The following is a 26777-nucleotide window of genomic DNA, read 5'->3' on the forward strand; positions in this document are numbered from 1 at the left end:
ATGACCACATTCTCCCTTGAGTGAATATTTCTTGATTTACTCCAAAGGCAGCTCTCTTGAGGTTATTTGCATTCTCCCTTGAATATGTTTATCTATTTCCTAAGTAAATCTATCTATGCCTCTGACTGGCATGTGCTGAGATTCTTAATCACATTTGTCAAGAATCCTGTTGGTCCTGAGTGGAGTCCCCTTTTCTCTCCGAAGCTCCTCGTACCCTTCTTTGGGACACCTCTTCTGCCAAAGCAACCCCTTGATGCTACTTTGGGAAGCCCTGGGTTTGGGAAAGAAAGTAGCAGTGTGCCCTGTTAGAGTCTATCAGTGTTCGGAAGGCACAATGAAAGTAGGAGCAGGGTTTCTAGAAGGACCTCAACCCACAGGTGTTTCTGAGGAGAAAGTAAAAGAACACAGTGAAAATTAAATACATGTGGAGAGGGACAGGCACTGAGCCATGAGTGAGGCACATTTTCCTAGCCTCAGTCCTTGGTGTTCTCTCCTTTCCACGCCAGTGACCAATGAGTTAGCTCTTCCCCACACCACATACCTGCTTCCAATTTCTACCTGTGCATTCAAAGATCTCCTCTACACTAAAGGGTTATGCATAGATTTCTCCAGCATCTCCTTGGAATGCCAGAGCCAGGTAGCCAACTGTCAGCTTGAGATACCTTTTTAGGCATATTCAAGGCACCCTCAGACTCATGATGTCCAAAATCAACTCCAAAGTTGATTGTCTTAGAGGATTCAACCTCCATCAATAAAATCCCCACATGCTAGGACTATATGGTCATCTTTGTCACTTTTTTCCCCTTCAATCTTATATCCAATGTCCCTCAACCCCCTACCCTTAGGTTTTACTTTCTAAATGTCATTTGAATATGTCCACTTATCTAAAGATACCATCCCAGCCCAAAGGCCTGTCATCTTTGGCCTGAAACTCTACAGTAATCTCTCAAATGCTCCTCTTCCAATATTCATCCTCTCAAATTCATCTTTCCTACTGCTGTCAGAATGAACTTCCAGGAATGAAGATATCTTTGTGGCATTCTTTGTGCTTAAAATGTGCTTGGTTTCCATTGCTCTGAGGAGGAGAGAACAAAATCTCCCAATGTGACCTTGAATGTGTCTTAATATGCTGTTACGGTGTGGATATGAGGTATCCTCCAAAGCTACTGTGTTAATGCAGGAATAGTCAGAGTTGAAATGATGTGATTATGGGAGCTATAACCTAATCACTTTCTCCTAGATTGAATGGACTAACTGGGTAGTGGAACATGGCTGGAAGAGGTGGGTCACTGGGGGCATGCCCTTGGTGATTAGATCTCATCCCCTGGCTCCTCCCACTCTCTCTTTCTGCTTCCTGGCTGCCTTGAGAACAGTGTTCCTTCACTTGACCTTTCCACCATGTTGCTCTGCCTCACCCTGGGCCCAGAGCAAAAATGGAGTTGGCAGACTACAGACTATAAACCTCTGAACTTGTGAGACAAAATAAACTTTTCCTCCTCTAAGCTGTTCTTCTTGGGAATTCTGGTCTTAATTATGGGAACCTAACACATAAGCTTTCCTGCTCTCTTGGATAGTTAACTTCTCCATCATGTTCTGATCTTGGTTTGAGTAATGATTCCTCTGGAGTTCCTTTCCAAACTTCTATAGTGAGGTCAGAGGCCTTATATAATGTACATAGTACTATGTATCTTTGTACCCACCCCTGGGAACAGATTGGATTATGTATTTATTTTGGGGCTCTGTCATTTATGGTTTTTTCTCTCACTAGACAATTAACTGTGAGGCAGGGACTATGTCTATTAATTCTCACCATTGTGTTCTCTTCCTCCAGCACAAAGCATGGCATATTATATGCTTGGTAAATATTTGAATAAAAATTCACTTAATAATAAGTCCATGGTCTTTAATGTGGAAAAATAAGGATGTAAAGAAAATCATTATCAAAGTTGAGAAAAGAGTGGGACCTTCAGATGAGTTCAGTGTGTGATAATTAAATATTTGAATTTCTTTAGATTCTATAGGATACCCAGGAAATTAGTGGCATATAAAGAATAGTTTTGAGGGAGAAGTTGAAACTGGGAGTCACCAGTTCAAGAACTTTGCAGTACTAAGGGGGTGTAAACTCAAATGGCTATAGGAATCACCCAGATAAAGTGAAATACGGAAACTGTGACATGGTGAAATGTGACAAGTGGCAATGGGTGTGGATTGGAGGGTACATGCTGTGCTTTAAGGAATGCATAATCAGATTAAAAGGAAACATCCTGTCAGCAAAACAAAACACTTCAGCAAGTTCCACTCAACCGTCTTGGAGGACTAGCTGACATTTTGGAGAATAGAGGGAAGAATGTCAAAGATAAAGAACTGGGTATGTAGAGGAACCAGCAAGGGAGAAATAATGATCTCAGAAACAGAAGAGAACCAGTGGAAGCCAAGAGAAGAAACTTCCCAAAGAGAAAGAGGTGAAACAACAATGTTAATGCTTTGGAGTTCAAGAACACCAAGGATTCAAATTGGGCCATGGAGTGTGACTATTGGGATTTGGCATCAGTAACCTTAGCAAAAGTAGTTTCATGCTAAACTCATGTTGGAACTCATGGTGTCCTGCTCTTGGCCAGGTAGATTTCATCACTTTCTTTCAAAAAGGATATTCTAGAGTGCTATTTCATACCTTAGTTTAAGTCATGTTCCCTTTTGCTAAACATAAGACTCTCACATTCTCCTTTAATTAAAAATAATAATAATAAAATTTGAAACATAAATAAAATGAAATCATAGCAAGGGTAATTTTGTAACTGCTTCATATTGTCATAATAGGGATGCCCAGCAACTTTGAGAGAGATGCAGGATAGGTATTATTCTCATTTTATAGATAAGCATATAGAAGCTCAGTGAGGCCAAAGGTTTACAGAGGATCAACAACCAGGTAAATGTTCCATCACAAGCAAGCCCAATCTGGGCTCCTCATATCTTGCTGTGTGGGGTAGTCTGTTGATCTACTTGGTATATGTTAGTAACAATAGCACATCCTAACACAGAAACACACACACACACACACACACACACACACACACACACACACAGAGAGAGAGAGAGAGAGAGAGAGAGAGAGAGAGAGAGCAAGTGAGTGTTGATAGTGGCTTAGAAGTTCAACTTTCCCATAAGGAAGAATCCATGATGCTGGCTGGAACTTCCTAAGGCTGGGAAATTTCATTAGACCCCAAGGGTGTGGTGGTCAGCTCTTTCCTTATCAGCTTCTCTGAGTACCATCATAAATCTGCCATCTGTAACTATGATCATGCCTTTAGCAGAAGCTGAACCTCATCTCTAATGAGAGCACATTTCTCCTGGATGTTCTACACCAGTGGATCTGCTCATGTCTTCTGCTTTTGGCATCTGGTACATGTAATCGATATGTTCATGCCAGACACATGGCTGTCTCCTTCTGGCAGAACAGATGTGAGGGTCATTGAAGATACTCCTGTAAGTCTCACAAATGCTTATTAACACAAAACTAATGACATATGATTACCTCTTCAAAAATTATAGCCTCAAAATACAATTTCTGAATAGGTGTCGCTGAAGCTATTTCAACAACTCCTAACACCCCGTATGATAAAAAATATTGGGTTTTAGGTACAAGTGACATTAATCACTAAACAAAACACATGCTTGTTTGTTTAGTGAGTGAGTGAGTGGGTGAGTACAATGTGCCAAGGATTTTATAAGGACTGCCTGTAAGTTTAAACCACAAGGTTGGCTACCTAGGAGATTCAATACTCACTTAAGTTCATAATGGTATGAAGTCCCAGACTGGATTTGAATTTAGGTCTATCTTGATCTAAAACCCACTATCTTTAGCCTCAGAACAAATTAGAACAAGGGATGCTGGTTAAGGGAACAAGTTCATTATTTTACACAGAACTGTGTCAATACCTAAACTTCAGGACTAAGAAAGCCTAATACAAACAGACAGTGTGTCCATTTCCTCTCTTCCAACAGATTCCATCTGAAACATCAATTCCCTTCATACTCTCTTTGACACTTCACTGCCTGCCATATTCCTGTGTGCCATCTGGAAACTTCTGGGTCCAGTTTCCAAGTCACCTGTCTGAATTGCTAATGCGACATAATTCTGACCTATGGGCTCCCAATTTTCTGTTCCAATTCCCCATTTTCTTTCTTAAGGAAAAGTCAGAGCAGTGCATATTAGCATATTTTATGTTTCATTGACTAGATGTTTTCATGTTGAAAATTCCTATACAGTCTATAGTTACATGCTGTCTTTTAAAAAGAATATCTGCTTAACTTTAATCCATTTCCTGAATCTGGAATGTACTAAACCTAATTGTTATATGGAGTCACCTATGGAGAGTTTAATGGAAAAGCAAGGCAGCAAATTAGTACCATATGATTAGCTTGAGTAATACCAAGTTTGTTTATCCAAGGCCCTTCAGAAGAATGGACTGTATTTTTAAGATATCACTTGTTTTCCCTATCTGCACAGAAGCATGTCTCTAGTTAACTGGACATTTAATTTTCCACTTATTTATTTTCCCCCTTACAGATAGCTTGTTGGCTATTCAGTATGTGCATAATATAGAGAAAAATAATTATAGGAAAAGGGACAGAGAGAATGTCATAATTAAACTGTGCATGTGCATAATACACTCAATGTACCTGAAACATCTTGATTGCTATAATCAGGTAGACTAGGTTTTCAGCAAATACTTTTAAAAACAGATTTATTTCAAGTCAGCAGCAGAGGGGCAGCTCTCAGAATCACCTTATACACAAAATTAGCTAAATTTACCTCTGATTATATTTTTTAAATCAGCTGTAAAGAGAAATCAACATGTAAATCAATGGATTTATGGAACACTCAGGCATCTTCAGTGACCTTACAGAACAGGTTTATTTCTCTCTTGTCTGAACTCTCCTCAACAAAAGCTTCTGAACCTGCCAACCGCAAACACGGAAACTTGCTAAAACTTTTATTTTATAGATTAGAGATTAAAGTTTAGATTGAGTACAACTGTAGGGTCAAGGAAAGTTAAAACATCCATGTGGGAGAAGGGTGTTATGACAAGTTAACACTCATTCACTATTTTTATAAGGAAAAACAATGTCTGCCAAAAAATAAGAAATGATGATTAAAAGGGATTTAGGCCAATTCAAGGGGCACAAAAGCCCAATCTATGGGACCCCAAATCCTCTTTCTTTTCCTTTCTTGGCCTTATGGTGTTTGAAGCTCATATGCAAATATTTAGCTGTGTTCTCCATCTAACTAACAGGATGCTGAGTGTCATGGGTCTGCTGCTTTACTGGATGGTGAACTGCTGAGAATAAGCTAAAGTCAAGGAAGCTAATTTTATGGTCAGCAAACAAAAACAAAGTAAAAAATCCAAAAGAACTTAAACAAACAAATAAATAAACAACAAAACAACTAGAGATTTTTAGAGCTTAATATAGCTTTATCCTCTGGAGAGCTCTGCCTGATTGCAGACAGCTTAAAAGCAGGCTTCAAAAGCACAATGGACTAGTATCTTTCTAAGGGATTTGCCCAGGATATGTTCAATAAATGGAAAAGCACATTTGCTCCTCTGCCTTCTGTAATGAGCCATACCAGTAAAGGCCCCGCTGGTTTGGGAAGCAAGCAAACAGGTTACATTCTCCAACTCAGTTACTAGGTTTTAATGACACAAAGTCCAAGTTCTCAGAAGCTGTTTTACTCCAACACATTTACCCTGTTTGCAAAGATAAAAATAAAGACCCTTTCCCCTTTTTCCTGCAGAAATATTGAGAAATTCATGCCTTCCTCAGTGCTGTTCCCGCCTTCCATCTCCTGTCCTTCAACACACCATCAGGTGCCTGGATGTAAAATCAGGGAGACAGGAGCAAAGAGGAGGACAGAGGAAACATGTCAGGAAGAACCTGATTAGATCTGGGGCAGGCTGGGGCTCCAGAAGATTCCCCCCACACACACCAGGAAGAAGTCATAAATGAAATTAATGTCTTTAAAAGAAATTCTGCCTCAAACCATATCCCCCTCCAGTGATCTTCTTGAAGCCCCATTCTTGTATAATTCTAGTTCTTTGACAAGGCAGACTGACACTTTCAATCTAGTAATTTAAGGGCAATTTATTTTGAAGTGGCAATTTATTAAGTACGATTCAAGAGTGCAGAGGGTTATCACAGCCAGGAAGAAACTCACCTCATGTCTTCTAGGCGGGGTCTCTGGGGTTTGATTTCAGGTAGACAGAAGACCTCACCAGACTTCTAATTCCTGGATTTTTCTGTACCCATCTCCCATCCTACATTGCCATAATTAGGAATAAGTCGTAAAATGTAAGTTCCCTGATGTTGTGTTGCACTGATTTAAATTCATGGCAAGCTGTAACAGATTGAGTTCTCTGAAGAGCCTCGTACTGCAGAAGGAAGCCAGGAAGCCATGTCACCTCATTTGGCGTGGGGCCAGGTCTCAATCCTAAATCTCTTGGAAAGTACTACTTCTGTGGTGATTGTGATGAATAGCCCATCCTGGAGGGGGCAAAGAGGCACCATTTATCAGCAGGAAATGTGGGCTTCTTTGAGATATCAAATCTCCCTGCTTGCCATGATCATGTATGCATTCAATCTAGTAGTTTATTATTTTTGTTTAATAATGAAACATGAGGCCACATCCAAAAGAAGAGGTGAATTTTGTGGAGACGAAGACAGTGATCCTAGATAGAGATCTAAGATGCCAAGAATCAGGTTCCATTTTTCTGAAGTTGTTTTCTGGCCCAGGGCAATAAATGATCCCAATCACCTTTTCTACCACATATTCCTATAATCCCCTTAAGGCAGAATTTTCAAGGGTCCACTTCTCTGTTCTGTCCTCCCTTGGTCTCATATCATGATCTGTCCCCGGAAGCGCTGACCTCCTGCTATGGACTGATAAGACTCTAGGCCTTTGAAAGCATGTTTGCTAGTAGTGAGGAGGGCTGGGGCTTCCTTAATAGTTAAAATGTCTCTGCTTTTTGCCTCAAATTAGTCAAAATGAAAGGTGATCATGGGTCTGAGCAAGTATAGCTCTCCCTCTCCCATTCCTTGTACACTCTATTTTGTTCCCACAGGCCAGCTCAGGCCAGCTGAGCACATAACATCGGGGTTACATATCTCCCTAGCTGCTTCCTCTGGCTCCATCTCCCTATTGCTGTCCAGGCTGCCTCAGATCTGAAAGGTTTTAAAATTCAATAGACCATATGTGGCCCATTGTCTACCCTGGGGGTCAACAAAGGATGGCCTGAGGGCCAAATCCAGCCCACTGCCTGTTTTTATAAATGGAGTTTTATTGGCATGCAGCCAGGGTCACTCACTATATATTGTGTCTGGCTGTTTTTGTGCTAAAATAGCAGAGTTGAGTACAGTTGGCCCTTCTATCTGAGGGTTCTGTATGCATGGAGTCAACGAGCATGGATTGAAACTATTCAGAAAAAAATGGTGTTTGTACTGAGCATGTACAGACTGTCTTTTCTTATCATTATTCACCAAACAATATGGTAGAATAACTATGTACCTAACATGTACATGGCAGTAGATATTGCAAATGTTATAGTTTGGATATGAGGTATCCCCTAAAACCTCCTATAAGCACAGGAATATTCAGAGGTGAAATGATTAGTTGGTGAGAACTGTAACCCAACCAGTTCATCCTGATTTGAATGGTAAAATAGTTAGGTGGGGTGTGGCTGAAGGAGATGGGTCACTGTAGGTGTGCTCTGGAAGGATTCATCTTCCCTGAAGCCATTCCTAATCTCACTGGAAATATGTGGAAGAGGAGCCATGATCTACACCAGGACCCAAATATACTTGGGTTCCCTGAGCATAATGCCATTTAATTGTTAATTTATTGATTGATTGATTGATTGATTTAGTGGTGCTGGATACTGAACACTGGGCTTTGTGCATATGAGGCAAGCACTCTACCAACTGAGCTATATTTCCAGCACCCCCGCATAATGCCATTTAATTGCAGCCAATATCATGCTTCAGCTGCATGTGAAAGAACTACATTCATTATATCATTACAAGTATCTATCCTATTGAGCCTTCCAGTGGGGGCAGGGTTCCTGCTTTCATGGAAATTAATCTATAATGCAAAGAAAAAGATAAGCAAATAAAATTTAAAATTACGTTACAATAGTTATTTAAACTATGTCTTTTTGTGGAACGACAATCAAGTGTTGAAGAGTGTCTAATGAAGCAAGTGACCATCTAAATAGGGTTATCTGAGAGAGTTACACTCAAGAGTTCAGATTAGACAAAACCTTTAAATACATGTGCCTTAATGGAGAAAAAGGGAAGGGCAGTCCAGCTTTAGGATCTCAATAAAAATACATTACGCCCAATAATGACCATAATAATGGGGGCAAGGATTGTCAGGTTCAAAGGCTCAGAAAAAGTATAGGTAATTCTTTGTAAATCACAAACTTAAACGAAGGCAACACTTTTCCAGTTCACAAAATCTTTCACTTTACCCACCAGGAAACATGATAAAATATATAAAAGTGCTATTTCCACAGGCCTCTAGCAATTCTTTCTGGCTTAGACATTTGTGTCTCTATAAGAATGAAAAACTAGCACAATGAAAAAACAAAATGGAGTTCTATCGCCATGGTTAACCAAAACACCTGCAACCAGGATTGATTGCAATATTCGTCCCCACAGGACAAGTCATCTGATCACTAATGTCGGTACGTGTCAGCACGGCTCATCCCTAGAACAGCTGATTTACATTAAGGCTTCAGTTCAGAGATAGAACATCTGAAAACAGATTTGTAGTTTAGTCCATCAGCTCTACAGAAGGATTGGGAATAAAAGAGCCTTGAAAGAAAATGAGGATCAATATAAAGAGAATTGCTTTGCTGCGAGAAAAACTCGACAATGTAAGAAATGGATTCACGGTTTCATTCAGAGGTGGGATTCACCATCCGGTGGGAGGGTGCTTCTCTCTTCCATCCTACATTGATCACAGAATTTTATAGACGGGGGATCCTTAGTTACAATCTGGTTCAATTTCTCATGTTAGCAATGAGGAATGTGTGGGTATCCCTTCACATACTGGCTTAGCTAAATATGGTCTCCGAAAAAGGATGCAGGTGGATGTGAGAATGAATCGGACATTGTCCCCAACCATCACCCAGGAGTTTACAGCCCATTAGTGGAACTAAGATAAATAAATATACACATATACATATATATATAATATATATATATATATTATATATATATGTATATGTATAATATGTAATACTATGCTATATATGTATATATTGCACAAAATAGAAAATATGCTTCTATATTTGAAGATCAGGCTATAGACTCAGTTCTAGGGGAATTCAGAGGAAGAAAATCTTGCCTCTGATTGGCTGAGTGGGTGTGCAGGGAGGGGGACTTAATTGAGAAATTCTTAGGGAAAATCAGCACATGAGCCAGGGACAGTGTCTAACTCCTGTAATCCCAGTGGCTTGGGAGGATGTGGCAGGAGGATTGCAGGTTCAAAACCAGTCTCAGCAATATAGCAAGGCCCGAAGCAACTTTGCGAGACCTTGTCTCAACAACACAAACCAAAAAAACCAAAACCAAACAAACACCATACCAGGCCCAGGCAATGCTGGGGACATAATGGGAAACCAAGAGATACTTCCTGTCCTCAGAAATAATATGGTGTTTGGGAAAACAGTTTTTTTTCCTTCTTTTTTCAAAGACTTAAAGGAGAATGAGTAGTTGATCTCTGGGGTCCCTTCTAGCATGACAATTGCGAAGGGAGGCAAGCACAGTGGCTCTGTGTGAGAACAGGCAGAAGGCTGCACGCCAACTCTCCTCCTTGCAGTACTCTGCAGGTGGGATTCTTGCATCCTGGGAGTTTCAGCCTGAATACATATCTGGGGAGGACAGAGGAGAGAAGTGGAGCACTAGGCTTTCTGTTTCCTGACAAAAATCACTTGTTGACCAAAATCTAGCCAGGCTTCTCTGAGTACTTTTCTCAACCAGGCCTCAACCTTGGCCTATAAAAAACAACAACAAAAAACAAAACAACAACAACAACAACAAAAAAAAAACATAGACTCAACACAAATAATTTTTGTCTACTCCCTTACCTCCCGTTAAAATACCTGAACAAATACTAACACAGTTTCTACAGCTCAAGGCCACATCTCCAGGATGACCCCAGTCCCTCTTAAACAGCCTGCCGGAGAAAGCTCAAGGCTGTCAGAAGAATTTACTGCATGTTCCAGCCAACACCTGACCATAGATAGGCCCCTGACCACTCTTTCTTAGAACATTTGATTCAAAAGGGCTTACAGTTCTGTATTCTGCCTGTGTTCCTCTGAGATGCCTATGTATCTCTTTTAATTCAGGAGTGTCTTTCTCAAGACCTGGAAATGACCCTTCCCTTAAAATGTCATGCTCAGGAAGAACGGGTCTCCTGAATTCCAGCCCCGAGGGAGAACAGGGTCCTACCAGATTCAATTTTTCAGCTCCCAGAGACAGCTGGCTCAATCAGTAGTTAGAGACCAACCCTTCGTAATTTTTTATTGCCCTGACTCTACTGAACCCCTGTTCCCCAGCCCAACTCTCCTTTTAAAATGCCCAGCCGCCTTTGTACATCTAAAAATGGATTTCAGTATACACTAGATACTATTGCCATAGTAGATTGCTGATGAAAATCTGTCCCTCCCCCTTTAACCAGTGTCTGGCTTTGTTTATCTCTGACAGTCATCTGGCAGAGTGTCTCAGACCTGGATCTGGCATCTTCAGACCCTTGGATGTGACAACTGGACCTTCAGCACACACAGAGACCTTTGTCTCATCTTGATCTGCTTGCTCCTTTGAGTCTCCAGTGGTGAGTCTGACTTCTGAACCAAACATTCATTGAAGCAAAGTGAGGACAGATTTTTATTCTTTCTTTCTTTTTTTTTTTTTTAAAGAGAGAGTGAGAGAGGAGAGAGAGAATTTTTAATATTTATTTTTTAGTTCTCGGCGGACACAACATCTTTGTTGGTATGTGGTGCTGAGGATCGAACCCGGGCCGCACGCATGCCAGGCGAGCGCCGCTACCACTTGAGCCACATCCCCAGCCCAGATTTTTATTCTTAAGATTCTGAGTTGTCTCTGCAGCTCGATTAGAGTCCCATGCTGCTTCTAAATGGAACCCCATGGGCTGAAACTTTTCCTTCCTAGATACTTAGTTAAAGAGGGGATTCACTCCCTGACTCCTGGGCTGGGATTATTATCATTATTTTTTTTTTTTTCCTGGCTCCTATGACATCTCAGTTCTATGTGATTCTGCTGATCCCACAGGGACTTTCCAGCCAACTGACACCCCCTGTCTGTGCATTTGCTGGCAGTATGGTCCTCCATGGTGGCTTTGGTTTTTGTTGATCTGATGATTTGATACTAAGGCTCATTTGGACACTTGATGGTTTCGTTGGGAAACTTAAGATCCCCTGCACTGACTCCTCCAGTCCACTCTGATCACCTCTGCCCATTCCTCCATTTCTATTGCAATCTTCCCTGTATCTTTAGGTAGTCTCCTTCAACCCCACCTCCTTCACTCCTGGCTTTATCCCTGCCAGACCTTCTTTCCCACTCAGACCCTTAACTACAGTCACTGGGAACTCAAGGACCTCAAGGAATTTAGGGACCCCCTAAAGCAACTACCTAGGCTGAAAAAAATATGGAGCCTGCAGCCTCCATAAGATTTTGTATCAGAGCAAAAAAAACTCTTAAGTTTTCCTCTGCAAATGTGGGTGGGAAACTTTAGCCTGCTTATTCAGCAGATTAGCTTTAAGTTCCTTATTTTCCAAAACCACAGTTTGAATACACATAGAAACTGGAGTAGAGATAAGTACCAACTCTTACAGAAAATATTATTTTGTACTATTGTACTTATGACTGACTCATGGCTAAAATTTAAAAACAAAAATCATAGACACTATACTTGAGTTGCCTTTATGTTTATGTATTATTTATGTGTATTATGTATTATTATATACATATTTATATTTCCCTGCTTCCAGATGGAATTACCAGATTAATTTATCAAATCTCTCAAAGGAGTTCTAACCTCATTGGCTGAGAGAGAAATAAATGCTTATATAAACTAAATTTCCCTAGAAGTCCCAGAAATACGGAAACCAACTCAAAAGTTTTTGAACTTTATGTAATTTGAGTAAATCTTTGGTAAATAAGACTAGCTTGATAGTGTCGATTTATCAAAACAGATGTTTTCAGAGGTGTCAATTTTAGATAAAATGTAAGCATACATTTTTATTTTACTTGGCTTACTAGTTAAATAAACTAATATTATAATAACTAGATGTTCAAAATTATAAAAATGATGTTTGATTTGAATCCAATTAAGCCATTTGGACAAACTTTATTTCAGTAATAGTTTTGTTTTATAATACATTTACCTAGAAACAGTTTCTAAGATCTTTTTGATAACTTGCAACCTTGGTATTAAGTGCTATGTATTATAAAGTGAAATAATAGATGTTAATTAAATATATAAATAATTTCCAAATAAGGTGAAGTTCTGAAACATTCATTATTAATCATGAAATTAAGTTTATATACTTTTGGCCTTTTATTTTTATAAGGTGCAAAACATCTAGAGATATTTAATCCTATTAATAAACATGTTCTAATTGCCATATTAAAAAAATTATGCAAAAGCATATGCATATAGAGATTGTGAAAGGTTATAGTTGTACAATTTGCTAATCTGCTATAGAATATTAGTATGTTACAGTTCATAACTGTTCACTTCTGAGTTTCCTCTGGAAGATAAATATTACTAAGGATTAAAAATAATAATCAATGTATGTAAATAAAACTTTTAGAAATAATAAAGAACTAGGGGAAGCAACCTTGAATGAAAGGTATGTAAGGAAGGTAAGATGTGTTTTGGTGAAGGAGAAAAGCATCATTTTGTCTTCAAGGAAAATGACTGTTTTTCTTTGAATGGGAGAGAGTACAGGGCAAAACCTTAATGGATATAGAAAGTTGTAGAAAGTTTGAGGAAAGGAAATTTTTATGCTACAATGTTGTATTAATTTGTTCAGACCACCATACCAAAGTGTCACAGACTGGGTGGCTTAAACAGATATTTATATTCTCAAAAGTTCTTGAAGCTGGAAGTTTGAGATCAAGCTCCCAGCAAGGTAGTGGTCAGCTCCTGGTGAATGACTATGAAAGATTTTTCTTTATCTTTTTGCTAATCCATTTAGAAAACAGATATTCTGTATCAAAATCATTTCCAGATCCAGGTATATTGGCACATGCCTGTAACCCCAACAACATGGAGGTGGAGGTAGGAGGATTATAAATTTGAGGCTAGTCTCTACAATTTAGGGAGACCCTGTCTCAAAATAAAAAGTAAAAAAGGCTGAATGTATAGCCTCATAGTTCAATCCCTAGTACTGGAAAACAAACAAACAAAAATCCAAACAATTTCTGTGCTTCTCATCATCTTTACCAGGTTCTTGATTATATAAGAGAACCAACTAAATCTTACTTTGAGAATGCCTAAGGTTTTTGGTAAAAAGACAAGCATTTTACCTCATATATTTATTTTGGCATTCTTTTACTGTCATTTTGGTTAGATAGGTAACTAAGTATTGTTTCAGTGACCTGAGACCCTATTTAGTTAAATGTTTAAACCTTTTGACATTCTTGACAACTTTGCTGTCACCAAATCAAACATTCAACGAAGTCTTCTTGATGTTGAACTGACTTTGTGATTTCCCAGAGGATGCCTGGACAATCTCAAAGGATTTATTCTTTCATTTTGGAAAAAAAAAGTTAATAGAATTGAATTTACCTGAAGGGTAAAAATGCATGAAAAATACCATCTAATAAGAAGAGAGGTTTACCTCTTCTCTAGGCTATATTTGTATAGGTAAATATTCTATTTCAAATATTATACAAAGTTCCTAGAATTCTGTTGATACCCTTGTTTTCCAGGATATATCCTTGAATTACTTCACCTGATATGACATGATAGTGTTATGTGATAAGTCATAATTCCAGTTTTTATTTTAAAATGTCATTCATCATAGACACAACCAAATTACCTCACCCATTGTATTATTTTGTATGGGTATGCTACGAGGACCTGAACTTAGGACTTTGTATATATGCTAGGCGAGTGCTCTGCCATTGAGCTAAACTATGAAGTCAACTGTGTTATTTTCAGAATGAACTCTCAATAGATGTTCAACTATGGCCATTTTAAGTTTTTTTTTTTTTTTTTTGTTATTCTCAAGCAGTTATTGCTTTCCTGAAAACTACTGCAAACAGTTCAATCTAACTGCTTCGTCTTTTAAGAAAAATGGATTGTCTCCCTTGGTCTGGGGCATGATGGCACACACCTTTAGGCCCAACCACCCAGGAGACTAATGCAGAAGGATTGCCTGAGCCCATGGGTTTGAGGCCAGCCCTGTCACTATAGTCAGACTCCATTTCAAAAAACAAATAAACAAATCAATAACAAAGGGGACTATCTCAGGGAATCACATATCAGGTGGTATGACATTGCTTAAAATTCCAAGATCACCCTCTGAACTGAGCCAAAATATACACAAATGTAGTAGACAAGCAGACAGGATCATAAAGCTGCTAACCCAGATCAAGTACAAGATTAAGTACATTGCACTGACTGACTAAACTGGCAAAGGATGATTAGAATTGTTTTTATAGCTTTTGTTTGGAATACTTCTGGCTCCTTGATGTTCCATCTTGTGGGTATAAGTAAACATCTTCTGCTTTTTTCTTAAGCTATCTTTGACCCATAGCAATCTAATAAGTCAACCTTTTGTAAACACAATTTGAACATTTATCTCCCCCTCCCCTGATAGTGGGGGTTGAACCTAAAGATGTTCTACCACTGAGCTACATCCCTAACTAGTTCTTTTTTTCTTTTATTTTGAGACAGGGTCTTGCCAAGTTGCTGAGGCTGGGCTCAAACTTGTGATCCTTCTGCCTTGTCTCCAGAGTAGCTATGATTACTGGTCTGAGCCACTGAGCTAGCAAAACATTTATCTTTTTATCTCTATCTGGCTCCCTCTGCCCCCAATTTGGAAACTATTATTGAGTATTCTTATTTATATGAGAGTAATTTGCTGCATGTTCTAGCCAACACCTGACCACAAATAGGCCCCTGACCACTCTTTCTTAGAACACTGACTAAAAAGAGCTTACAGATCTATGTTCTGCCACTGTTCCTCTGAGATGCCTATGTATCTCCTTTAATTCAGGAATGTCCTGCCCCAGATCTGGAAATGACCCTTCCCTTAAAATGTCATGCTCAGGAAGAACAGGTTCCCTGACTCCCAACCTCTGAGGAAGAAAAGGCTCCTTCCGACTCTTAGAGGCAGCTGGGCCTAATAAGCACTTAGACTGACCAATCCTTTGGAATTCTCTTCTGCCCTGACTACTGAGCCCCCCTGCTCCCCACCCAACTCTTCTTTTAAAATGCCCAGTCACCTCTGTACATATCAAAGTGGATTTCAGGATATGCTAGATGCTCTCCCCTATTGCAATAGTAGATTGCTGATTAAAATCTGTCCCTAACACTTTAACCAGTGTTTGGGTTTGTTTATCTTTGACATCAGAAACTGTGGAATAAAAGTCACATGTGAGTCTCCTTTATTTTGGGAATATGCCTTCACTGTGACTTCTGATCTTAGGGAGACCTTACCAGATTTTTGGAGGAGTTTTCTCTTAGGTTCTCCTAACAGAGATTTCAAATGATTTAGATTTGCTGATTTTTTTTTTTTCTTGATACATTGCTGGTTCAGTCTATTAGGGAAGATCCTTCAAGAGTGGAAAAAAAAATTGTCAAGTGAATATTTTTCTATTGATTACTTAAACCAATGGAGTAAGAAAAACAGCCCCCCCCTTCTATCTTTTTCTTCTTCTTTTCTTTTTTCAGGGGGGTGTTTTTTAAAATAATAGAATGAAATGAAAATGAAATGGAAGAAACAGTCCAAAAACAAAAAAAAAAACAAAAACAAAAACAACAACAACAACAAAAAACTGGAAAAACAGTCCAAAATAGAAAACTGGATTGTCTACTTTACATTTTTATATGATCTCATAATAACTTCTGTCCTTATTAGTTGTGGCACATGCTACAATAATCAGACTGTCCAAAAAAAAGTAGATTGTTTTCTAATATAATACGTTATTTAAAAAGTCCAGGTCTTGAATTCACTTTCATAAATGGGTAATTCAGCATACCTAGACAATTTTACTTAATGTCTGATGTCTGCTGTTTTCACAGTCCTCTTTTACTCTGCTCTGCAAAGTTTGTTTGTGTTTTTAAAAAGTATTTAGTAGTAACTGAGTTGCTGCTTCATATATCCCCAAGGGAAAAGGAAGAATTGTGTGATGCAAATATTTCCTGTCTGGGATGTAGTGAAGGTACACACTTTGACCAATTTATCAACATGTCAAGGAAAGATACTACTAGGTCAGCAGCGTGTATGGCATCATTTCTAGTGCTTCAGCTCAGTGTAGGAAGACCCAAGTTCACACTGCTCTGTGCATGTGTGTCTGGGAAAGTTACTGAACCCGTCCAAATATCACTTTCCTCTAAATGAGAGCAATGACACCATCACCTACTCCATGGGGTTGCTGCACAGAGAAATGGAGATATTATATGTAATGCCCTCAGTACAGCGCCTGGCACATTGCAAGTATTAATAATTCTTCTGCATTTTCCTCTAAGGCCACTAAATTCTGATCTTCAGATGGTTAGCCCACCTTTGGTGGATACCAGCAGAGCTTCTAAGCAACCTCTCCTACTCTGTGCATCTTCAACATGTCATGTAATATGAAACAAAAAGTATCTACACATGGCATGAGTTCAAAAATACACAGCGTGCTCTCCTGCATAAATTTGGAATTCATCTTAGGCAGTTTGTCAGGCATGTGAAAGGGAAATGTATACTAAATGAGTGAAAGAAAGCAATGAAAGAGAGAGGAACAAGGCCAAGCTGTGACTTAAAATATGCCAGGGTCTGGTCTATTTTTTTCCATCAACATGTGTTGTTCTCATTAATGGGACTTTCTCACACACTCAGTAAGAGAAGAGGCAAAAGTGTATTTTGTTATAGCTTGAAGGCTCATCCAAACACTCAAGGGATGTGGTAAACCATCAATTTTCTGCAGACTATAATCATCTTTGTGAGATCAAGTGCTCATGACTTCAAGCATCTCTGACCTTTGAAATAACACCGGAGCTCCTTTTAATCTTTTTCTAATGATGAGGCAAGTTTATTATATTCACTTAGTCAAATGAGATTTGAAAATATCTATCTTGTCAAAGTCACTTCAGTTTTCTTGCTGGCCACATTATTAGTCTTGATAACAGATGAGAGGAAGACTGTGGTCCAGGGCTACATCTAGTCTAGCGTCTGTTTTTATAAATAAAGTTTTATTGGCTTACAGCCAAACTAGCTTCTTTACATTTTGTCAATGGCTGCTTTCCTGTCACTATGGCCGAGGTGAGTAGTTGTGGCAGAAATTATACAGCCAAGAAAACCTGAAGTATTTGCTACCTGGCCTTTTATAAAAAAAAAAAAATTTGCTAACTTTTGTCTTAGCCTATTCTCTGGTCTAGAAAGAAAGAATTCCGCTTGAATAAAGATGCATATTAGATTCTCAGTGAGAATTTTAAAATTTTCCATGTTACCAAATCAGACACTTTTCCCATTGGCACAGAAATAAGAAACTGAGGGGCTGGGGTTGTGGCTCAGAGGTAGAGCGCTCACCTAGCATGTGTGAGGGTTCAATCCTCAGCACCACATAAAAATAAATAAATAAAATCAAGATATTGTGCCCACAACTAAAAAATAAATATTAAAAAAAAGAAATAAGAAACTGAGGATAGAAATACTACTTTGGGAGTTGGGAGTCAGTAATTCATTAATTAACTCATTGCACACCACAGCAGAGAAGCACTGTGGCAAATGCTCTGGTTAATGTGTAAACAATACACATACCACCTCTGGCATTATGGAGTGTATGGTCAGATGAAGGACAAATGGTGACCATTTCATTCATTCATGAATTCTTCCTCCCTTTATTCGTTGTGATGTGTCAGAAAATACAACTGGGTATACACCAGTTAAATACACAAATCCTACTTTCTAATGGGGGAGAGAGATAGTAAATAGATACATATGGAGATGACAGGGTTTTGGCAATGCTGTGAGAGTACTGGTTGAACCGTGTGACACTGACATTTTTATAAGTGAAAAATAGTAGAATGTTGGCCATTTCCCTACAGTTCAACCTATCCGGAGTATGGTAGGCTAAGGAGGGCCTTGTGGCTCACTGTGAAGTGGGAGGTCAGGGTAGGCCTCTTGGAGGAGATGACAGCTGAGCCCAGACTCTAGTTACAAGCAGCATGCTGCCCTGCCAATAGCTAAGGAAAGATTTCCAGGCAGGGGGAGGGAGTTGCTAATGTAGATAAAGCCAGAATCAGCTTGGCTGTGTCAATGAGCAAGAGAAAGTTCTGCCTGGCTGGAGCAATATGAGCTGTAGGGAAGAGGGAGGAGAACCAGCTGGAGAGGGGGTCAAGGGTCAGGTCAGATAGGGATAGGAGGAGGATACTGGCTTTTGTTCTAAGAATGAAGGGGAAGGGTCTATGTAGGAAAGTCACATGACCTGGTCCATGGCTTTGAAATGTTTTCATTCCTTGTGGGTTTAAAAGAGTCAGAGAGCAAGAGCTGAAGCAGAGAGGCTAAGTTGGGTGGGTATGGGGGAAATGTGCAAACTTAGATGCCAGCAATGGAAGTTTCCAGAAGAGTAGAGATGGACAGGGCTTGGCAATAGCATCAACGTAAATTAAGAGAGAAAATGAAGGCCTGGGAAGGCCTCCCTTCCCATTTCAGTCCCTGACTGTGCAGTAGGTCTATCCATAAGCCTACTGGGGCTGGAGAAGAACAAGATCCTGGGGACACTTCATTCATAGAGTTTGTGTCCTAGTGAGCTTTGGACACCTGTGTGGTATTCAATTGGTTCCTTTGAGGAAAGGTCTGGAAACTCTGAGAATAGGTGTTGGTTGAACTGTCTTAAATCATGAGAGGAGTCACAGGAACAGAAGTAAAGGTGGGGAGTCCAATTCCCAGAGGAGAGGATGAGCTGGAAGAGAAGAGGAATTAGCTTTCCTGCCAATGAATTCTGTCATCTCATCTCCTCTGCACAATTCTTTCTTAAAATGGGAGTGTAAAACTAGGCTTGGGTGTTTAAGAGGGGATGCAAGAGCTGAGGCTGGGTTGGAGGAGAGGCCAGGAGTTTCAGGCCGGCTCCCTGTTAATCACCTACAGTGTCAACTTTATTTATAATATCAATGAATGTTAAATTGTGTACGAATCATATTGCCAGGTTTGTTTGTTTTATTCTTTTCCTCTTGGGTCTACTACATTTGTTGTTGTTTTTTTTTTCTTTTCTGTATACTATTTTTCTTGATTTAGCTTATTTTGATTCTTTGCTTTGAGTGAATCGGTAGTGTTTATGCTTTCCCAAGGGCCGAAAGAGGAGTCATAATGTTGAAAACTGTTAGTGTGTCTTTGGGTGGCAATTAGACTTCTTTTATGTCCTTTGAGATAGACAGTAATTAAAACATGGCCACTAGCACTATTCCTACCTTTGATTTCTCCATGTAACCAAATGGACCTAGGACAGAGTGATTTCAAATATATACCTCCTGAGAAAGCTTTGTGACCCGAAGGTGCACCCTGCAAGCTGATCCTATCTACAACACCAAGTTGTGGCATAAGCAGATTTAAAAATCATGTCGCGTAATCACTTCTTAGGCGTAACAGGTTTGGCAGAACTCCAGGCTGCATTCCTTACCAAACACCTGAAAATGTTCCAGGTTATGTGGATTGAAAGGCTTTCCACCCTTTAGTATGCTTTGTATGCCAAGTATTCTACTCATTTCTTAATCAGGCAAGGGTAGTAACTGTTCTTTTTTTTCACTGGCATGGGGTCTCTCACCTCATTTCTCTGGATTTCTAAAGCATTTTATTGACACAACTCATATCACAGACAACCCTGGGTGGCCTTAGAGCATACCACTCCCTGCTGATAGATTGCCCATTCATAAGTTGTGTTGCATCTTTGCTTCTCCTATTTATCATAGGCAGAGACTTATTGTTGGTGAGTGAATAGCTCAATGAACCAAAATTAGCCCAAAGGATGCCTTACTTTAAATAACTAAGGGATTTAAAATGCAATTAATAATTCTACCCCTTTATAATGCCTTACTTTAGAGAAGGATTACACACAGTTAAAAAGCTGATGGAATCATACTTGCCAAAAGGAGGTGTGGACAGAAGGAACTTAGTGTACCCAGAGCAGTCCATGTGAAAATGTTTATCTTTCTCAGGTCTTGCAGTCCAAGTTTATGAAGCTTTACTTATTGTAGCCATAAAACAAACTTCACTTATATTAGGGACACATTTAAGGGGAGGCCAACAGTATCACCGTGTTTTAAATAGGCTAAGACTGGGGATTATTATCTAAAAAAGGCTCTCAGAAAGCTACATTTTTGAAATTTGTAATCATGGTCAAACACGTTTCTAGTGCCAAAGCTTGCCTTATCTACTTGTCCAATAATATTAAGTTAATCACTCAAAAAGAATTTTTTGAAAACACTCTTAAGCTATCTTTCAGTTTTAGAAATAGGTTAGTAATTCACTTAAAAGGAGAATAAAACTCATTGTAATAGCTGTACCATCAGAACGATTTGCAGAAGCACTTTATTTTACCATATCTCCATTAAGAGGAAAGTATAAAGATACAAACAAAATTATCACTGAAAGACCCATAAAAATGTTTGTGCCTTTTCACCAAGAAATCCTGTGAATGCTTTAAGAAAAATAAAAAGCTATAGATGCAAAGATGTTCATTGTGTTGGAATACAAGATAAGGACTGGAAACAATCTAAATATTCAACAAACAGGATAATTTAGTAAACAAATGTACACCAGTATAATGGTGTTTTCTTTAGTCCTTAAAATTAGGATTATGAAATATGGGCAGAAACATGGAAATATGTTAATTGGAAAAGGTTATAAAAATCATATATTACAGGATGTACAAAATATGTACACAGAACGTTCTGGAAAGCAAGATGCAATCATTTCAAAAAGAAAATAAGATCTGCATTGGTCCTTATTCTTTTATTTGCTCTTTTCTATTAATGTTGCTTGAAAAAGTAATAAAATTAGACAAACGCTAAGGCAGAACTCGCAAAAGGGAAGAAAGGAATTAGCAAATTAATGCCAGAAAAATGGCAGGAAAAGGAGGTCCCAGTAATATGTCTGCTTCTGTTCATTTGGGTTCTGCTCTACCTCTTATGACACCATTTTTGGGGACAGGTATTTATTTGGCTAAACATGAGATTATATAGAACTGCTTTTAATCAAAATCCTTCAATTTAACGTTTTTATATTTTAAAAACTGCCCCAAATATTTTCACTGAGAACTATCAGTTAGCATTAAGTCAAATCTACCAATTCATTGTGGATTCTACCAGAAGCATCAGCTTAGACTCACGTGGGATGACACATGAACTTGGGCCACTTTGAGCTCCTGGGATCTAAGCTCTTGGGCCTCTGAGACATGAAGAGGCTAGAGTTCACCTTTAAAGGTGAGAAAGACTTCATTTCATAAATCCGACTCTTCCATTTTAAGGCCCACTCTTTTGTATACACTGTTTTCCAAATTAGACCTGGGAGTGGGAGGCAAGGGAAGAGGTCACAGGAGGAAACCAAATTTCCACAGACTCCCTTCAAGGAGGAGCCCTAGGGAGGTTTTGTGATCAACTCCACTTTTTCTACCCGGAAGTCCCAGAAAGTTTGCCACATTCCACCTGGTCCCTTCAATGTCCCTTGAAGCCCAATAATTAAATAGGAGGACCCCCAGCTGCGAGCCAGGGTCTGAATCACTACAACAGGGCTGCGCTCCATTATTACCCAGGCATCTGCATCCCCTCCTCCAGGGAGGCTCAGGACTGCACATTCCCAGCCTCCCCCCATCTGCTTGAAGTTGTCTGGGTGTTAAAACAGTATTCCTCCCACCGGAGGTGCCTGTCACTCAGCCCACCGCGGGGCTCTGCGCGAACCGGCTCCGCTCAGCCGCGGAGGGGGCGGGCAGGAACTTGGCCGTGAACTGAGACAGCGGGGAGAGAAAGCAGAGCGGGCCTACCTTAAAACTTTCCAGTCTCTCAGGGGATCCAAGTCAGAGATTAGGGAAACCATGGTCTAAGAGGCGGCTGCGAGCGGATCCGGAGAGGAGAGAGGGGACCAGGACCGGGTGACGACCGGGACGCGGCACCCGCTGGGCTCTGGCCTAAGCGAGCAGCGGCGCCCGGCGCGGCTCTTCCTCCTTCCAGGACTGATAAGCGCTTGTCCTGGCTTCTCTCCACCCTCGGAATCAATCTTGCGCTATATTACTTCCCAGCCCCGCTCCAGTTCCGCACGCCACCTTTTAAAGCCCCTGTAATCTGCTCCAACTGATCAAATTTGACCTTTTTGTAGCCCACTTTATTCCAAGCACAGCTCTGAGTTAAATCTCTCTTTATTAACACCGTCCTCCTTGGCTTTCTTTTGGAACAAACACAAATCAAGCCTGAAGCCTCCAGCCTTTACCAGCAATCATTTATAGATTACTGCAAGCTGCAGTCTTCTCCCCCTTTGGGGTGTTTCTCCTGCCTCTGAAATTTCGCTTTCATATTCCTGTCAGAGGCTGGTTCGGTTGCTTTCTTCCTTTTCTTCTCGGCTTAGATTCTGGGACGCTGACATCAGGGCTTAGAGCTTCCCTTGGAGGCTGTAACTACATTTCTGTTAGGATTTGTTATTATTATTATTTTTTAATAATAATTTGGAGCCGGGCTGCTAACAAGCTAGAATTTACTGTGTGTTTTGCAGCGGAGATTTTCCTACAGTGTTTTTGCCCCATCCTTTCTTTCTTGTGCTTTTAAATAACAGGAAGGGGGTTTGAAATGTATGATCTTTCTAAACATGGCAAGAAGGTGTGGGCTTCTCCCTCCACTTGTGTCTTTTGTCCTTTACATAAAACCAAACATGCTTTCAGTGATCATCTGAAATTGTGCATAACAGATGTTAAAACATACCCGGAGCAGTATTGTTTTCCTAGAGTGTCCATGGTTCATCTCTCATCCCTCCCGACCCATGCGGATTCTTTGTGAATACACTGATATCTGATTTTCATAAACACTGCCTCTTATGCATGGTTCCATTTTCCCTGGAGGGTCCTGGTTCTAGCTAATCCCTCTGCAACCCGACCTCTTCCTCCTGTTCTCATGGGATCCAGGAATTAGACACCCTTCAAATCAACTGGTGCAATTTCCATGCCATGTCACTCAGACTACCAAGATGTTTGTTGTAGATGCATGCCTCGTGAGCTCTCCTTGGCATTCTTTCTTTATGGCAAATTCTAATTTTTTTCTCACATTTATTTTCAAAGGAAAATTTTAGATCATTACCATAAATGGAAATGTAGCTTCACTGGTCTTTGGTAGAAGAGAACTTCAGCAACAAGGAAGAGAAAACAATTACTTTTGTGCCTAGTTACAAAGACCAGCTGAAGGCTCTGATAGGGGTCCTTTTCCTTTGTTGAAAAGACAGTTTGGAGGCTGGAAATGTTAGCCCAGGGTAGAAGTCTTGCCTAGGCTGTGTAAGGCCCTGGATTCCATCCCTAGTATTAAAGGAAAAAAAAAAAAAGTGGGGGGTGGAGTTCAAGTAAGTAAGGACACATAAGGACACACTTTTCCCAGCAGGACACTTCCCTCAGGAGGAAGGGTGAAAGGTGTACAGAGAGCATGGTGACCCAATGTTTTGTAATGTCCTTACTACTTAAGATCATCAGGAGAGACTAACGAGGATCCCACTTTCTTGCCTTTAGGTAAAACCAAGAAAGAGAATCCGGGTTCTTTGCTTTTGGAAGCAATTTGCTCTTATTGTCAGGAGGTTCTGGTCACTCCCTCACACAGCATTTGAATCCCTTCCCTACTATCCTGTTCCCTAAACTTAAAATAGCCAGCAGATCCTCAGTTTAGATTTGCTTTCTCTTTGACAATCTTATCTGCCCTCCTTAAAGAGAATGACACTATCTTTATTCTACGATTAAAAGAGAGTTCATACCTTGTGCAAAAATCATTGCCTCTCTGGGGCTTCATGCTTCTTCCTGGGCTGTCTTTGCTGTCCCACTGTGAATCTTGGGCCACAGAACAATCATGTGTAAACATTTACATAACACTGTGAATCCCTAAGGACTTCACCAAATGTGGATGATAATAATAGTTTATATAGAGAGTGTACCTCCAAAGGGTTCTGAGGGCTCAGATAATTAATAAAAATATTTCCCCTTTAAAAATTAGAGGAAAACAAAAGATTATAATGAAATAGTTTCTACAACTATAATGACATCATCATTATCATTAGCCCACTGTGCCATGGAGACTCAGGTTGGGGAGGGAGAGAAAGGAGTCCTTAACAGGGGGAGGGTTTGGGCTTTTGGCCAAAGGAGAAAAGGACCAGCCAATCCTTGTAAGTTAAGAAATACTACTTTAGGGCAGTATTATTTGCAGAAACTTTTTAAAGGAAGTAAGTAGAATCTTTCTTTCAAGTAAACCCTTGCAGCACATCTAAAAGAAAGAAACAGATAATAGCTGCAAAACATTATCACGTACAGGAACTGTTCTAGTTTCTAGGTGCATTTACTCATTCACTCCTCAGAGGAAAGTGACCAGTGGCACTCTCATTTTGTCAGTGTAAACAAGGACTTTTCAGCATGGAGACATTAAGCACCTAGCCTGGGCTCTAGGGGTTGAACTTAGCAGGTACACCTATGGAGCTCACCTGAGCAAACACTGCTGGACATCCCCTTCCTCTGACAGAGCACCTTTGCCTAGGGCTGGAATTGGAGTCTGGAGGTTAGGGGCCAGTAAGAGGCATCCTAGAAGTCTCCCCTTTACTCCTTAAGCACCATAGAGATCTGGACTTTCAGAGAACAAACATCATATGAAACTCACTTTCTCAAAGTACTTGCAGGTGAAGGAGAGGAATGATCTTTTAAAGGATGCATTGCACCCTAAAAAGGATGGAGATTTGACTCTTAACTTTGAGGTCCTATTATCTTCTCGCATGCTCTGGACATGAGCTCCACACTTTTATGTACTCTAAATTTTTTTCTTCTGTTTCCCTGAAGGATTCCATTCCTGATTCCAATGGATCATACCAAATGGATACATTTTCTACTAAGAAATAGGCCACTGGAATGATTAATTATCTTCAAATTGAGGATGCTTACTAAAACAAAAGTGTTGCTTGTTTGAAACTGAGCCAACTATATATAACACAGCAAGGCAACAAGAAAATTTCTGCTCATAAAAATAAAAAAAAATTGAGTTCAGCCTTGAGAAATTTGGGGAAAAAAATGTAATTTTCCTCTAAGTGACTAAATGAGTTGTGAAATTTCATTTTTTTTGTCTTGTTTTTCTCAATTTTGATAAACTTACCCCTTTACATCAAATTATTTTGTTGTTGCTTATAGTGGTTCTTCAATAGCAGCTCCCCTGAGAGTTTCCTATCGGTTGAGCTCTATGCATTTAAAGTAATGTACACGATTGCCTACTATTCCCATTAACAAATCTTGTAATTTTTCCCTTTAACTAAAATTTCTGTAACATTCCCTCCTTCTCTCTTTGGTTTCTTCAGTTAAAAAGGTAAACAAAGACAAAACAAAACAAAACAGTACTACAACCCAATTTTAAGCAAAGAAGAAACCTACTATTTGTCCCTCCCACAAACAAACAAACACAGAACATGTGGTTTCTGTCCATATTAGGATTAGAGTCATGGTGACAGCACTTAGAAATGCAGAGTCTCAGTTAGGAAATGACAGCAGCAGCCCAGAAATCTTCATTGCCCTCCAGGCCTTGACAGAGGACACCCTGGGAAATGCTGATACAGAAGGGGAGAGTGGGCAGGCAGGATATTTATCCTGGTTCCATAGTATACCTGGTGGGTTTTCATATGGTTATGGAAGATCTCACTGGAAAAAGACTAGAAGCTCATCATATGTGCTAATAAAGGAGCAGGAAACACCTAACAGCATGAGTTAGCTAAATAAAGAAAGTAAAAAGTATTTCCCATCAGCTGTAAGTTAAACCAAATAGGTCATAAGACTTTAGGAAGATAAGTATGATGTCTTTGTAAGTTTCTCTCTCACAAAATGTCTAAGTTCCTGGAGGCAGGAATTTTTTTTTTTTTAAAAGTACTTTGCAAGGGAAAAAAATAAAATTTTATTTTCTTATTTCATTTTTCCTATCTAAGTTCATTTCCATTTCTGATAAAGTGTAGTTTCTTTCTAGGTATCTGATTATGCTACATTTTCTTTCTTTCTTTCTTTTTGGTTTTGGTTTTGTTATGGGAACGTTTGCTTCAACCTGTTTGTTCCTGATTCTGTTACTTCCTGATAAAGATTCTTTCCCAATTTTATTGTCCCAGCCTTTTCTTCATAGTTGCCTGCTCTTACTTTCTCCTCAAGTGGGTAGTTCTCTCCTTTTAAGAATGTGGAATGAGTAATTGGAAATGCATTCGGCTTCTGTAAAGGAAGCTTTCCTGGTCTTGTTGATGTGCCAAAGTTTTAAAGTTGGCAGATGGAAGGAGCTAAGAAATGCCTGC

The 26777-nt window shown here is 39.6% G+C and overlaps 1 protein-coding gene across 6 annotated transcripts in view; it reads right to left on the reverse strand.

Annotated features, from left to right (window-relative positions):
• CELF2 (CUGBP Elav-like family member 2) overlaps nucleotides 1-22534 on the reverse strand; it is a 501848-nt gene extending 479314 nt beyond the window's left edge. For 2 of the 6 annotated variants that reach the window (XM_081300440.1, XM_081300426.1), the window contains exon 1: nucleotides 22276-22534. In XM_081300440.1, coding sequence (XP_081156566.1) covers nucleotides 22276-22328 — 53 coding nt within the window. In that variant the 5' untranslated portion in view covers nucleotides 22329-22534. The remainder of the gene's footprint in view (nucleotides 1-22275) is intronic. The other 4 variants (XM_081300435.1, XM_081300433.1, XM_081300428.1 and 1 more) reach the window with 3 other exon arrangements.
• Nucleotides 22535-26777: the final 4243 nt, after the last annotated feature.

The sequence above is a fragment of the Spermophilus citellus genome (assembly GCF_964194105.1).
Source record: "Spermophilus citellus genome assembly, chromosome: 6".
Lineage (NCBI taxonomy): Eukaryota > Metazoa > Chordata > Mammalia > Rodentia > Sciuridae > Spermophilus > Spermophilus citellus.